The sequence below is a fragment of the Neomonachus schauinslandi genome, chromosome 2 (genome assembly GCF_002201575.2).
Source record: "Neomonachus schauinslandi chromosome 2, ASM220157v2, whole genome shotgun sequence".
NCBI classification, from domain to species: Eukaryota; Metazoa; Chordata; class Mammalia; order Carnivora; family Phocidae; genus Neomonachus; species Neomonachus schauinslandi.
Window position 1 is genome coordinate 191,650,906 of NC_058404.1, and position 15,244 is coordinate 191,666,149.

Consider the following 15,244-nt stretch of genomic DNA (forward strand, 5'->3'; position numbering starts at 1 on the left):
CAGCTCTAGACGTGCTGAGATGAAACAGTCCCCAGGAGAGATGGGTTGAGAGAAGCAGCTTGCAGACTGTGTATAGAACGTGGCCCCTAAGACAAAAACAAGAAAGGAGAGACACAAACACTTGGTTATATTTGCTTAGAGCATACGTGGTAGGCTTGCCACCTGGCCACAGTGGTGGCCTCTGGGAAGGCAATTTGCCGGTTGTGGAGGGTAGGAAGGAAATCACTTCTCACTGCAGATAGACTTTTTGTCTCTTTGGGAGTATCTACCACGCTCAGGTATTACCTACTGAATTCATTGCACCCCAAATTAAACTTAACCAACCAAAAAAATCTCCCCAAAAACCAAAAGCCAGTGCATTACCACTGATTCCAGGACAATCATCGGGTTTTGTGGGGTTTTTTGTGGGGTTTTTTTTTTTTTTTGGAAAAAAAACATACTTTTTCTGAAAATAGTTAAATAATAGACCTTACCAGTCTAGGTGCAAACTGGACCCACGTGAATGGGTTGCTAATTTCATGCACCCTTGTTTGACCATCAGGGAGGGCTTTTCTGTTTTCTCTTCTCTGTCTCTCTGTCTCTCCAACGCTCTCTTTGTAAATAATTTGAATCTGTTCCTGCACCTTGAATTATGAAAAACAGCTTGAGGTCAGGTCAATGGTAATTTCAGATGTCCCTGACTGCTCTGCTTTGTGTTTGAAATACTTTCAGGAATGCACAGACCCCACTCCAGCTGTGGGAGTGGTTACCTCCTCCCCAGCTACCAGAAAAGTGTCAGTTGCTGTCCAAAGACCTGTCAGACCCAGCAGAGATGCTTGTGCATTTCTTTTAAGCCTAAAACTTCCATCTTTCATTCATCCCGAGACTTGGACAGCCATGCCTCTCCCTCTCTAGAGGTAAACTCTGGACAGCAAAGATGAGGCTCAGGAGACAAAATGTCATCTGAAAATACTTGCCCTTAGGGCTTCTTGGTAACTTGATTACTTATTCAGTAAGTTAATAGTTTTCACTTGATATAAATACATGTGCTGTAATTTCAGGAAAACTCTTTGTTGCATGTAGTTACTTATTTACCCAAATAAATGTTTACATATATAATAATAGACTTTCCATTTTTTTTGAATGAAACACGTATTGTGTATTGGGTTCCTATTTTTGGGGCGGTTCCTATTTTTATTTTTATTTATTTTGGGGGGGCTTTTATTTACATATAATTATGTGCCACATGTGTTATATTTCACCCTGAACTGTTTGAATTATTTACATTATGTTTAAAACGCCACTGGGGCGCTTGGGTGGCTCGTCGGTTAAGCATTTGACTTTGGCTCAGGTCATGATCTCAGGGTCCTGGGATTGAGCCTGGGTGGGGCTCCATGCAGGGCTCCCTGCTCAGTAGGGCGTCTGCTTCTCCCTCTCCCTTTGCCCCTCCCCCTGCTCATGCTCTCTCTCTCAAATAAATAAAATCTTTAAAATTTTTTTAAAGTATCAAAATATGTGAACAATAAAGCTACAAAGAAATAAACTCGGCTTTCATTTATATGTGAAATGAATGCTACAATTTTTTTTATTCTTCAAAACTCAGATCCATCAAATAAATTTAGGTAAGTTCTTTTTTCTTTCTCTCCCAGGGATATTTTAGTTTAGAAAATTCTTTAAAAAAAGACATGCTGTGATTCTCTATAGTTACATTCAGTTTAGATATGTTTCCCCAGGGGAGCCTGGGTGGCTCAGTCGATTAAGCGTCTGCCTTAGGCTCAGGTCATGATCCCAGGGTCCCGGGATGGAGCCCCACATCGGGCTCCCTGCTCAGTGGGGAGTCTGCTTCTCCCTCTCCCTCTGCCTGCCACTCCCCCTGCTTATGCTTTCTTTCTTTCTCTCTTTGTCTCTCTTTCTGTCAAATACATAAATAAATAAAAATCTTAAAATTGTATTAAAAAAAAGATATGTTTCCCCGCCCAAGTAAAATTTATTAATTTAAAAACCACATCTTCAAATTTCAATATAATTAAAACAAAGTTGATCACCTATTTGAGGCTAAGTGACAATTTAAAACAAATTTTACATAATATATTGAATTTCTATATGAATCATAAATAGCTCTAAAAAAGAGTAGTATTTGAGATTGTTTAGTTTACTTTAAACTCACACTAGAAGTTTAAACTTCTTGGCTTACATTTGTAAATTTGGAGTAGCTATCATGATTTCTTTCTTTCGAAACCTCTAATGGTTTGCAAGTATATTCAACATTATGAGTTGAATAGTAGTTCTATTTTATTTGCAAATAATCAAAACTAGCCAAAAAGAGGGGCGCCAGGGTGGCTCAGTCGGTTAAGCATCTGCCTTCCCCTCAGGTCATGATCTCAGGTCCTGGGATCGAGTCCCGCGTCAGGCTCCGTGCTCAGCGGGGAGTCTGCCTCTCCCTCTGCCCTCCCGCATGCTCAGTCTCTCTCTCTCTATCTCAAATAAATAAACAAAATCTTAAAAAAAAAAAAAAGCTAGCCACAAAGATTACAGACCTGGGGAAAGCAAAGATTCCTGTTACGATTAGATAGAAAAGAGAAGAAAGTATGTCCACAAAATCATATTAGATAAAATAAGAGGGAGGGCGGACACCTGGGTGGCTCAGTCAGTTCAGCAGTTGAGCATCAGACTCTTTCGTCTCAGGCCATGGTATCAGGGTCATGAGATTGAACACTGCCCTGCATCAGGCCCTGTGCTGGGTGTGAAGTCTACTTAAGATTCTCTCTGCCTCTTCCTCTGCCCCTCTCCCCTGCTCCGGCATGTGAGCGCTCTCTCTCTCTCTCTCAAAAAAAAGATAACAGGCAAAATAATGTCAACAAAGTAACAAAGTTAGAAGGCAGAAAGAAAAAGAAAAGGAGGTATAGCTTCTGGTTTCGACTGACCTCAACAGAGATTGGATACAACTGATGAATAATCTTTGGATATGATTTTTTTAAAAAACCCTTTGATAAACCCAGAGCAGTCTACTTGCCTTTTATCAGGCTCAACTTCATTTTGTGGCTTTATACTACATTACAGTTAATCCTGAAGTTGGTTGTTTTTTTGTTTTTGTTTTGTTTTTTTTTAAAGATTTTATTTATTTATTTGACACAGACAGACAGCCAGAGAGGGAACACAAGCAGGGGGAATGGGAGAGGAAGAAGCAGGTCCCTGGCAGAGCAGGGAGCAGGGAGCCTGATGTGGGGCTCGATCCCAGGACTCTGGGATCATGACCTGAGCCGAAGGCAGACGCTTAACGACTGAGCCATTCATCTTGAGTACTCTTATTTTTCATCCATCATTTTTTTTTCATTTAAAACAAATTAAGTCTTTTTTTTTTTTAATTGAGAAAGGCTTAGTTTGTGGAGGAGAAAGGCCCCCTCATATACATGGAATACATGTAGTCATGTTCTCTCTCTGAGCTTTTCCAAAGGCAGCTGTGGAATGTTTGAATTCACAGACGTTGACATATGTTTATGTAAGTCTGTTTGACCATCAGCAGAAGATTGAATTTCCACCGCTCACTGTAGGCGGTTCCAACAGATGTGTCTGCCTCCAGAAAAAGCCAAGTTTCCTCTCCTTTCTTTCCTTTGTGCTTTGTCATTGCTGTGTTTTTTAGAATTCCAAAAAGGTGATGGACAACAACAAAACAGGATCAAACAGCCACCCCTTCATTTTTCCAGTGTATTTCTAAGTTTCTGAGTATAGTAAGTCAGCTTTTGCCAATTGCCATGGTAAAAATTGAATCCCAGTCTCTGTCAAGAAGATGGCTATTTTCAAAATTCTTTTTTTTTTTAAATTAGGTTTGTGATGATCAATTCCTGGCTTAGAGGCCATAGGGTTCTAGAATAGAAACTGAGCTAGCATGCCTGAAAATCATGAGACTTTCTTAATGTGAATGAGAGGGGGATAGTTATTTAAATAAAATTTAAATAAAATTATTTTTAAAAAATAAGAGATCAGTTATAGGCTGAAAGCATTTATTTGGCTTTTACTGGCTAATTTCATTAAGTCAGTGGAAATTGGTAGGGAAAAAATTGCTACAAATCTTAAAGGTTTATCCTTAGTCTTTCAAAAGCTTTATTTACTTTTAAGTGTATATGGGAGAAAATTGGCCTGTCCATAATAAAATATAGAAGATGTAAAACTAATATGCCATAAAAATTAAAATTCCTGTCTTCAGCTAAAAATTTCAAGAGATTTTGTTGTACTGCATAAAAACACACGTCAAGTGCCAGATTGCTAATAGTCCTTGAAATTTTATTCCCTTTTTGTGTGAGGCAAATTTCCCACAGTGTTCTCCTATTCTAATGGTTGACTGATGGTTGTTTAAAAAAAAAAAACCAAAAATATTAATTCGTGTGATTTTTTTTTTTTTTGCTTAAAAAATGTGTTGAATAATAAGGACTTTGTAAATCAAGGGCAACAAAAGCATAACTTCTTTATTCTCTATTTGTGTTTAATAGGAGTTTTAAAGGGTACCTGGGTGGCTCAGTCAGTTAAGCGTCTGACTCTTGATTTCAGCTCAAGTCATGATCTCAGGGGGGAGTTGGCTTAAGATTCTCTCCCTCTTCTTCTCCCTCTGCCCCTCCCCCACCCATGCACATGCACTCTCTCTCTCTCTAAAAGATAAATAAAATAAATCTTAAATAAATAAACAAATAAATAGGAGCTTTAAATTAGGGATCACAAATGGAGTTTGCATAGAATTTAGTTTTTTTTAATTAGTGGGCAATATTTAAAAAGAGAAGATTTTACATAAAAATCCAGATTTCCATTTTTGTGAATAATTGGAAGATATGGCAATACTGGTCTCACATCATGGTGGCACTTGCTAGACAAAGCATCTCCCCGACTCCCACCTGTGACCTCCCAGCTCCCAGAGGTTCATACCATACACTTGCCCTTTGTGCTTTCTGCCTGCCCATGTAGGCTTTTGAATTTGCCATCCTTAATTTAAATATGATTTACAATGTGTTATAGGTCTGAAAATTAGCTTTGAAAGTTGCTGAGTTTTATTCCAGAATTCTGTTTGGGACAGTTTGTTTTTTGAAAAAGACCAATGCTTTCATTTTAATTGGATCCATAATTGATTGGCAGACATGTAGGTCTTTTTAAATACATTGCATTGAAATTCAGTGTTTTATTGCAAAGTTGTATTGCAATTCATTTTACTGATTGATGATATTTTGAGTAAAGGCATTTATTCAGTAAAGGAACAAAGACAGTTTATGGACTAGACACTCCAAACATATGGCTAATCTTCTAAATGGATCAAATGAAACAAAGCCCAGTCCGTAAACCCACTTTCATTGAGCACCCACCATGGACAAGAGACCCATCATTTACCCAAAGTTGACAAAGGAGTTTCCACCTCTTTCTAGGGAAATCAAACATAGGTAGAAATAGGGCAACCGAGAGTATGAAGTGAGAAATAGCCCACCCGAATTTCAGGGAGAGCCCTCTGAGAGTTCAAGGCAAGGAGGTTCTTCTCCCATTCAGTGAAAGCCAAGTGAACTTGGACCTGTTGTTTGTTTTCCAAGTTCATTTTGACTTCCTCTGTGACAAAATGGGTCTGGAGCATGATGAATGACAATGTGGGCTTGCTGGGGAGAGAGCAAGGGGCTTCCAGCTTGAAATCCTATGGTGGGCAGGTGTATTCAAGTGGTGGCCCTGACTCATCATGAGATGGAATGTTTGAAATTGGGCAATGCAAATAAACCTCCAGGTGCATTGCTACAAGCCAACTTTTTCTCTTCTTCTGTTCACACTACTCCAAAGTCATTTGGCCTTATTCTGCATGAGCGCATCATTTAATAACTATTATTTTTACAGTATATTGCCTGTCTGGTAAATACCAATGCAGACTTAAGAATGGCAAAGATGGATTGTAAGGTGGTCATTCCAAATGGCACAGACTATTGTTAATGTTCATTTTTTTTAAATTACCATCAACATGAACCCAAACTTTAAAAAAAGGTCTTGGAGGGGCGCCTGGGTGGCTCAGTCGGTTAAGCATCTGCCTTTAGCTCAGGTCCTGGGATCAAGTCCTGCATTGGGCTCCCTACTCAGCGGGGAGTCTGCTTCTCCCTCTACCCCTCCACCTGCTTGTGTTCTCTCTCTCTCATGCTCTCTGTTTCTCTCAAATAAATAAATAAAATCTTTAAAAATAAATAAAATTTAAAAAGTTCTTGGAGACCTTGTGGACATCTAGTACCCCCTCTCCTTTACAGGTTGAGAAGTACTTATCCAATTTAATTTTCAGTTTTGCAATACCAGCCGAAGCTCACAGAAGGAAAGTGACTTTCTCAAGCTCCCATAGTATGAGTTAGGGGCAACAGTGGGATTAGAACCCACGTCTTATGTTCCTACCCTAGGTCACATTCCGTTCCATGGCAACTTGTTAACCATAAGAAATGTTGTTCAACAGTACGTGTTACAGACTTTTTTCGGATTAGTTTGGAAAACCTAATGTACCTATGTAATACTGCAATGGGAAAATATGTTTTAAGTGAGACCAGCAATGAACCAATGCTGCTTGGAATGAATCAGTACTGTAAATAGGTCAAATGATTATCCCCATTTCCCAAGACTGAGGAGTTGCCTGGGAACAAGTTTGCCTATTATTTGCAAAACTTTGTTCTAGAAACCTATCCACACCTTCCATTGGATGGTTACAAACGAACAATTTTGTCATTAATTTCTGTGGGTTAAATACCGTTGTTAGGAGTTTAAGTAATTCCTTGCTGCCATCTAGTGGCCAAATCTAGAAGGGCCTTGGTAATTAACAATTTTCAATGAAACATTTTAACATTGGAAGGCTTTGACACAAAAACAAACCAACTGGTCAAGTTAATTTAAGTCAGGGGATTGTTAGTAACTAGTTAACATTAAGTGCCCATAGAGAAGAGTGTCCGTATCTTAAGTACGTAGGCATCAACTTGCATGATGTGAGCACGTCAATGATGTTATGAAGTTATTAGTCACCCCTCCCCAAATACAAACACTGACTTTTAGCACCATTGGTTTCTTGATTTTGTACATTATATAAAATAAAATTATACAGTATGATGCTACTGTTTGCAACTTTTCATATGGCAGTTTAATACTCTAAAGTAACTCATGTTTCTTTTCCACCTGGACAATAAAAAAATAATAAAGACAATTAGAGCAAAAAAATGTTAGGAAGCCCATACCATTCTTATCATTTTGGTATTTTTCCTGATAGTCTTCTTTGGTGGGAGCAGCGGTAAGCACGTGGGGTGTGTTTGTGTATGCGCTGGGCAGGACAGTGTGCACCCACATTCCCACGTGGGCAGGAATGACGCTCTCTTGCACACACTGCCTTATAAACATTGCTCCTTCTCTTCCCTCCACAATTTAGTGGGAACCTTTTCCATTTATAAGATTCGTATTTAACAGAACAACATATCTTAAATGACTGTGTGTCTCATGTGAGAGGACTGAGTCCCATGTTGTGGTCCACATGTTGGGTTCTGGGGTCTTGGCGGGAAGGCTGCAGCAGTGGGGGAGGGGCGGGGGGGAAAGGTCCCGCCATCCTGGGGGCCCCGCTCGGGAGCCCTTCTCCCCTTGCATCTGCTGAGCTGCTCTGCTGGCCAGAAGACCACGGGACACATAGTAAATGTCCTTCCTTCTCTCCCATTTCCGGCAGCGTGGGCATCATCTATGGCTTTGTGGCAAACCACCACCTGAGGACCCAGATCGAAAAGACTCGGGAGTTGGCAGACAGCAACTTCAAAGACTTGAGAACCCTCCTGAATGGAACGCCAGAGGTAAAAACCACAAAGACGCTTGGTGTTTGGGGCCTTCTTGAGTCCCTGTGTATATGTGGAATCTCATTTGGACTTCTAGAAGCCCAGAAAATCAGAGTAGACAGGTGCTACCTTTGAATTTTGTAGATGAAGCAATAAAAGCCCAGTGAGTGATTTTCAAAAGCGTACAAAAGCATCATTTCAGAACTGGTGTCATTTTTTTATTACTTTATTTTCCTTTATTTTAAGGTATAACATAAAATTATAGTATTTATTATATAATTGCTTAACTATTTTATGGGTCTCGTGATTTTTTTTAAAAAGAAACATCTTTGGGTGCCATTGTCCTTTCTCTTTAGCAATATAGTTAACCGCGCATGGTTTGCATGAAGTTACTCTGGTCATGAGACAAGAGTTTCAAGAGTTTTCTGCTTTATAAACACCCATTTCTCACATCTGCATAGATGTGTAGAATTCCTTGGGAGGGGGGATACACACACACATGTGCCCCCCCACACACAAGTTGTTTTTGGAAGAAGGGGGATGGGGTGGCTGGAGGGCACGTTTTTCTGTATCCCAGAAGCATGTGATGTCTTGCCTGAGAGAATATTGTTTTTAAAAATATCTGAGTACATACCAGCCCAAATAATTGATAATGAGCTCCTGGGTACCAGTATGTGGAGAAGGATGTCTTCCTGTTGAATTCCCTCATCAGAGCCCGCCGGAATCCATGGGCTTTTTCACAAAGAGATGTGCTCTTCGAAGTTTGTTATATTCTAAACAATACTAACATATTAAATATTGTACCAGTGTTTAAAAATGGGGCTGGAACTAAAAGAGCAAAAACTGCAAGCATTTTTTTTAATATTGAGGTTCGAGAAGCTAATTTTATTCATAGCTTTATAAGAGGGAAATGTTTCCTTTTCCCCATCTGTGAATAAAAATTCATATTTTTTTACCCACCATTCTAAAGACTCCAAAGTAAAGCCCTTTTCCTAAAAAGGTGGCAACGTTAAATATATAGTAGTCGTGGCTGGTGAACTTTGGGATTGCTTTTGGAATCTTAGAAGGATCGTAAATGGTCATGACTTTGGGGGGAAACTTATCTAGTTCAAAATACATGAAGAGGTCTAACAAATGTATAAAAAATGGGCAGAATGTGAATGGTCAATTTAACTTGGAAATATAATTGGCCCCAAGCATAATAAGATATTTAACCTTACTCTAGTATTTGGAAAAACGAAAGTTTAAATACTCATGTACGTTTTCACTGAGGGGATTGGCACTGGTTATTCAACCAATGGTAACACCCAGTGTCGTGGAGGGTGTGGGGAAGCAGGTCCGCTAGGGCCCAGAAGGCAGGAAGGTAAGCAGCGGCTCTGGAGGCCAGCTCGGTCATAGCCACTGAATATAATGATTGGTCTTACTGAAGTAGATTACAGATGGCCTCAAATTCTTTTTAGTCCCTCGCTTGAAGAGGTGGATCTGTTTCCAATCCCTTGAATCTGGTCCATGACTGTGATTTGCTTTGACAAAAAGAACGCAGTGAGTGTAACCTTGAGCTAGCTCTGACCTCAGGCTTCCAGAGACCTCAGTGTCCACTCTTGCTCTCTTGCTGCCAAGACCATGGTGTGAAAACACCCAGGCTGGCCACTTAGAAGATGAGAGGCCACGTCAGGGGAGGGACCCGTTTGTCCCCAGCCATGCTGGCCCCGCCCCAACTCTCCACAGAGCCAATGCACAGAATCAGGAGAAATTAGAAATCCTATTTCCTAAGCCAAGAAGTTTTGGAGTGTTATTAAGAAGTCTGGGTATCAGAAAATACAAGTATCTCTAAGAACCTGCTTTCTTTTTAAAATGTTCTGATTCAGGATAGCTTTTGTTAAATCTCCCTTTATTGTGGCTTTGGACTTTAGCAGAATTTCATGTTTTTTTTTTTTTTTTTTAAGCAAATCAACTATGTACTGAGCCAGTATGCAACCACGAAGAAAAAGGCATTCTCGGATCTGGATAGTGAGTAAAACTTAAAGTTGCCTCAACTTGGTTGGTTGGTTGGTTGGTTGGTTGGTTGGTTGGTTGGTTTTGGCTAGAAGACGCTCTGGCCATCTCCCACGAAACATGGGCCAAGTGATCAAGTATGCCATTTCTATGACTTCTGCATCAAAGTTGGAGCAAAGCAGAACAATTCCCTAGAGTTAGAGACAATTTTCTGTTTGTTACCCGAGGAGTAAAACCCAGCCTTTATGGTAAGAATGCCTATGCTTTCCTGTGGTCACAAGTGCTCGTTCTGCCTTCCCCAGGTGACGGAGGAAATGGGTCTCTGTCAGGTCCACTGTTACAGATGGAGATGGGCTCCCCAGAGAAACCAGTGGGCTTCAGAAATAGGGGGGTAGGCAGTGCTGGTCCCTGCAGGCCCCCGAGGAGGTCCCACATGGCCTTGCTCAGCGGTTCTCCCCCAGGGGCTGTTTTGCCTTCCAGGCAACATCTGGAGACATTTTGGTTGTCCCAGCAGGTGGGGGGGGGGGGCAGTACTGCCGGCTTCTGTGGGTAGAGCCCAGGGAGGCTTCCAAACACCCTACAACACACAAGACAACCCCCACCATGAAGAATTATCCAGCTCAAAACGTCCATGGTGTCATTGTTGGGAAACCCTGGCCTAGCTGAAGAGATCAGAGACACACGGCTTAACTTTATAAACACTGTGTTCCTAGGACAGGTTTCCCGTTACCCGAAAGCTGAGCCTTCCTGTGAATACTCTTGTAATCTGAAATGGCATAAAGCAAAGAAACGATTACCTTTAATTTATATGGAAACACTTTGGAGGGTTCCCAGACCCCAAAAGTCACCTCTCTTAGGCTTTCCTGATGCTAACGGATGCACACAGTAGCTGGAGACGAAGCCCAGAGCTCTGGGGCTCCACCCTGAGATACTGGGTGTGATTCCTGGGGAAGGCGCTGGGGGGCGCCACTCTCGCGTCTCTGTATGGGCTCATCTCACTACAAAACCAGCAGGGGACACCTGTAAGATTAAATACCCAGTCTGTGCTGATTGCTTTTTCACGGGAGACTGCTGGTGTGGGGACTTTGGACAGCGTGAAGAAATCTCCCCAAGAATCAACACCTAAATGGGGTCGAGGATGAAAAGAGGGCTTTCAGGGCAGGAGAGACCCCAGACGACTTTCCAAGGGAGGACATCCTGCAGCGGGAGGAAAATGCAGGTAAGAGGAGAGGACACTCGTGGAGCCTACCCTCACAGCCCCTTCTGCTTCTTTGCATTTAGATATTAAGTCATTGCTAGGAAGCGGAATTCACGAACAGCTAAGACCTAAAGTGATGCCTGTGCTTGATGACATCAACGCCATGGCGGAAGGTAAGCACCGCGCGGGAAATGGGTGAGAGAGGCTTCCCAGGATCACGCTCCCCTTTCTTGTTTTCCCCAGATGTGGGCATGCCAACAGGACAGGTAAAGACACACAGCACCGCAATGGTTTGGTTTGGTTTGTTTGGGTTTTTTTGTTTGTTCGTTTGTTTGTTTTAAAAAAGCTTGTGTCAAAGAGGTTGTATTAATTGTCTACAAGTCCTTTGAAATAAAAACAGCAGCATTTGATAGGAGCCTGCCACCTGGTTTTGTAAAGATGGTTATTGGAAGGCAGCCGTGCTCCGCCGGTTAGGGGGCATCTGACAGCAGATGTGGCCCACAAAGCCTGAAGTGTTTACCATCTGCCCCTTTACGGAAAAAGCTTGTCGACTCTTGCTATAGAAGATGAGTAGCCTCGAGAAGTTTAGATCTTTGGGGGTCTATTGGTTACTCTTTCCTTTTCTCTGGAAAGAACAACTTTTGGGAAAGAGGAATCTGTAGAGATATCTTAAGACACCACAGTCAGTGATCTAAGTGAGCAGATGTACTGATTTTAAGAAACTACATATTCAATCACAATGAAAAAAAAAAGACTCCGAGCCCCTTCCAAATGTTGAGGAGATATCGGTGCTAAGTGTTTGATAGAGAGGACAATTTCATCTGTGCTTCACATTTGTCATCCTGCCCCTGTGAATTTTACTTTCACGAGCCAGGATTCCCGAGAAGACAGGCCACAAAGGAAGGACTTGTGTTGAAGTTGGAAGGTTACACCCGTTCCTTTTGACATTCCTCCCTGACACCCACCCATCCCCTTAGAGTTCAAAGACATGGAAACAGGAAACGGGATGACATGCAGAACAGGCCAGGAGTTGGTAAGATTCATTTTAACCAACTGATTAGTCTTTCCTTGCTCTTCTCCTTGACCCTGCAACGGGTCTACCTGCAAATGAAGGCATGTCCTCTGCTGTGGATAATGCTGAGATGCTTCCCTGATGCCTGCTCCCCTCGTCACCAACCACGTCCTTCCAGTGCAAGGAAACCGAGGCCCAGTGAAGGGATGTGATGTAAACACCCATGCCTCCTGCCTGCCTGTCTTCCTTCCATACCTGCCCCCTGCCCATCCTTCTGGTCACTTTCCATCTCAGCCCCCCAAACCCCAAACCTTCCCTTCCAAACCACGGATCTCAGCGTTTATTCTACCGTAGGTCTCTAGGCATAATTCTCACTCAGACCCCGGTACTGCACGTGCATCGTCGGCCTGTTGATTTTGTTCATGTCTTAATTCCCCTCGCTTGTGTCTGGAGACACCCAACACAGTGTCCAGCCCAGAGCAGATTGTCATTGTCAAAGGCCTGCAGAGCTTCATTTTCTAAGCGTGGAATACTGTAACTTTGCTGGTGATGGAGCGGAAAATGGATTACATTCTTTCATAGTCCTGCTTCAGTTGCTAGGCAACTCCTTTTGACTTTACAAGCTTCCTGATCTTTTACTTTTAATGTCTGAGGTCCTTTGATTTTTTCTTTAGTTGCCCTTGATGCGCTTTGTGGATATATCTATCTCTTCAAATCAGATTATAGTTGTTTTCATTTGCTTTGGGAATTTTGCTGATGATTCTTGGAGGACTTTTGGAGGCGCCATTGATGTGATATCAATGCCAAAGACCCTTCACGTGGCTTAAACAACAGGAAATATATCACACGTGACAAGATATTGGACGTATGGTGGTTCCAAAGTTAGCTGATTCGGGGGTTCAACAACACTGTCAAGGAGCCCTTCCCTGCCCACCCCCACCCCCCGCCCTATCCTGTGGTTAGCAGGAGGTATTACTTAACCAACCACCAGGAACAGACAATGAAAGGAGGTGGGGGCCTGGTGGCTCCTCATCCCCTCACTGGGAGAATCGTCACTCCTGTAAAATGCTGACCCTTCACTTCCCACATCTTCGGCATCGCTCTTGCTGATTATCCTCCACGTGCCCTCATCATAGCTTTGTGTGTTTGCACTTCACCAATGGGTTAATGATTTGGGCTGGCTCTGTGACCTTTACAATCAGATGTCTCCCGTCATCTCTCTTCTCTTGGAAACATTTCTTGAGTAATTATGGGTCATTTCCCCCAACACATATAGAAAATCTGTCTCTCTCTGGCTTTCAACTAAGTGGATTATTTGCTCATGTAACTGACACTGGCTTCAGGTAAGTCTTGATCTAGTGGTGAGTTTCTTTTCACCCAGCTGTTCTCTACAATGTCTGTATCATTCTAATGCAAACTTCCCTTATAATTGCAAGAGGGCTAACACCGGCCACATTACTCCTCCTCCTCAACCAGATTTCCCTCCAGTTGGGCCAACTGGGGTTCCAAAGCCACCTTTGGACCAGTGCTACACAGGGGAAATGGGTTAAGTGGGAGGTGGGACCCATGTTATCCAAACACAGGTCTGCTGCAGTGCAGGAGACAGATGACATGGCTTCTGAGATGTCAACCAACACAGTCCACAGCAAGTGTTTGTAGAAATCATTAGCCATAAAGTAATATTTAGAGTGTTGAGGGCCTTGAGTGTTGAGGGCCTGCTTTTCCTAAATCCTGTTAGTTCTCACAAGAGTTCTGTGTGATCGGTATAGTCACCTCCATTTTACCAACTCAGGACAGTAAGGCTCAGAGATGATGTAACTTGTCCAAGACCAGGTAGCTGGGGAGTGGTGGAGCTGGGATTCAGATGCAGGTCTGACTACGAAGACTGTGCTACCTGGTCCACACTAGATGGTATTTGGGTGCCAACACCATTGGAGAGTGTTAAGCTGTAGGGTGTTTTTGTGCCGTCCATGGCAAGACAGCCCAGAGTAACTTTGGAGGAGGAGTTAGGAATCTAGAGTTCAAGTGCTGCTCTGGCCACGGGAGGATGCCAGGCATTTGGAAAACTGGTCTTCCGAATTCTCCAGCTCCAAAATTATGTGATGGTAAATTCTGTGCAAAAATATATGACTGGTGCAGTGTGGTTGCTATGTACCTTTACTTTTGGCCCATGATTTGCCCAATTTTTAATGTTTGAATTATAATTTCCTTTGGATTAAAGGCCATGGAAACAGATTTTGTTTTTCTCTTCAGTGCTTCCTGTGTTAGTGTTAAAGTTTTATTATTTTTTTAAACAGGCTGAATACGTTAAAGTTTAGCCTCTGGTGTTGCCAGAACATTTTATACTATGCTTAATAAACTGCTTTGACAATTTCTTTTGGCCCTTGAAGGGGAGCACCGTTCATGGAGGTCCTACAATGCCAGGTCAATGTGCAGAGTGGATGGAGTAAACTCTCATTCCGTTCCCCTTCTCCAAAAACCCATTTAATATATTGTCCTTCGATAGAGGATGTATCAGATATTAAATTGATAAGAACAGATACTGCGCTGGATCTTAACCAAAAGGCTGAGAATCAATGCTTTGACGAATTTTTTGCTAAAAATTCTTTGCAGCTTTACGTGTTTAGTGGCTTTGGAGAGAGCAGAACCATGCGAATTCATCTGTGTAAATCTTATTTGAGCTGCAGATCAGGACCTACAAAGGAAATGTGCTATGAGCTGGTAAAATGTTAATTAATTAAAATTGAGAATCTGAAATATCTTTCCACTGACTTCAGATACATAATATATGTGATCTTGCTAAGTCTGGAATGACTCCCAGAGTTGTAACCCAGTAGATATTCTATAGACATAAAATACTTTGAAGCCTTTGGAAAATATATATATATTTATTACCTCTGAGTCTTTCTTGGAACATGACAGAATAGTACCCATAACCCAGAATGTCTATAAACTGTGCTTAAATGGACACATGTATTCTGGGCCATCAATTTATTTTATCACCCATCATTCTTGGTTGTTGTTGTCTCTTGCCTTAAAATACCTTCTCTTAAAACGGAAAGGACTGTGAGAGGTAAACCACATTAAAATGTGAGGTGTGTGTTGTATGATGGGAGGCATACTTTGGCACCCTCTTTTGCATCCTGTCATGTGTTTTTAGCTGCAACCCTGTTCTTTGTTTCTTGTTTTTGCTGTGGTAGACGTTCATTGAGCCTCTAATATGAGCCATGCTTTGCTGATAATCCTGGGAGGTAGGTACAAGAG

At 41.9% G+C, this 15,244-nt stretch overlaps 1 protein-coding gene and 1 non-coding gene across 3 annotated transcripts in view; one reads left to right on the plus strand and one right to left on the minus strand.

Moving 5' to 3' along the window:
• Positions 1–15,244, plus strand: part of PROM1 (prominin 1) — a 101,275-nt gene that overhangs the window by 50,404 nt on the left and 35,627 nt on the right. For both annotated transcript variants that reach the window (XM_021679384.1, XM_021679385.1), the window contains 3 exons: positions 7,673–7,793; positions 9,722–9,785; positions 11,052–11,141. In XM_021679384.1, coding sequence (XP_021535059.1) covers positions 7,673–7,793; positions 9,722–9,785; positions 11,052–11,141 — 275 coding nt within the window. The remainder of the gene's footprint in view (positions 1–7,672; positions 7,794–9,721; positions 9,786–11,051; positions 11,142–15,244) is intronic.
• LOC123324255 lies at positions 14,368–14,558 on the minus strand. The gene has a single exon (XR_006539734.1). It is a non-coding gene; the product is annotated as a U2 spliceosomal RNA (small nuclear RNA).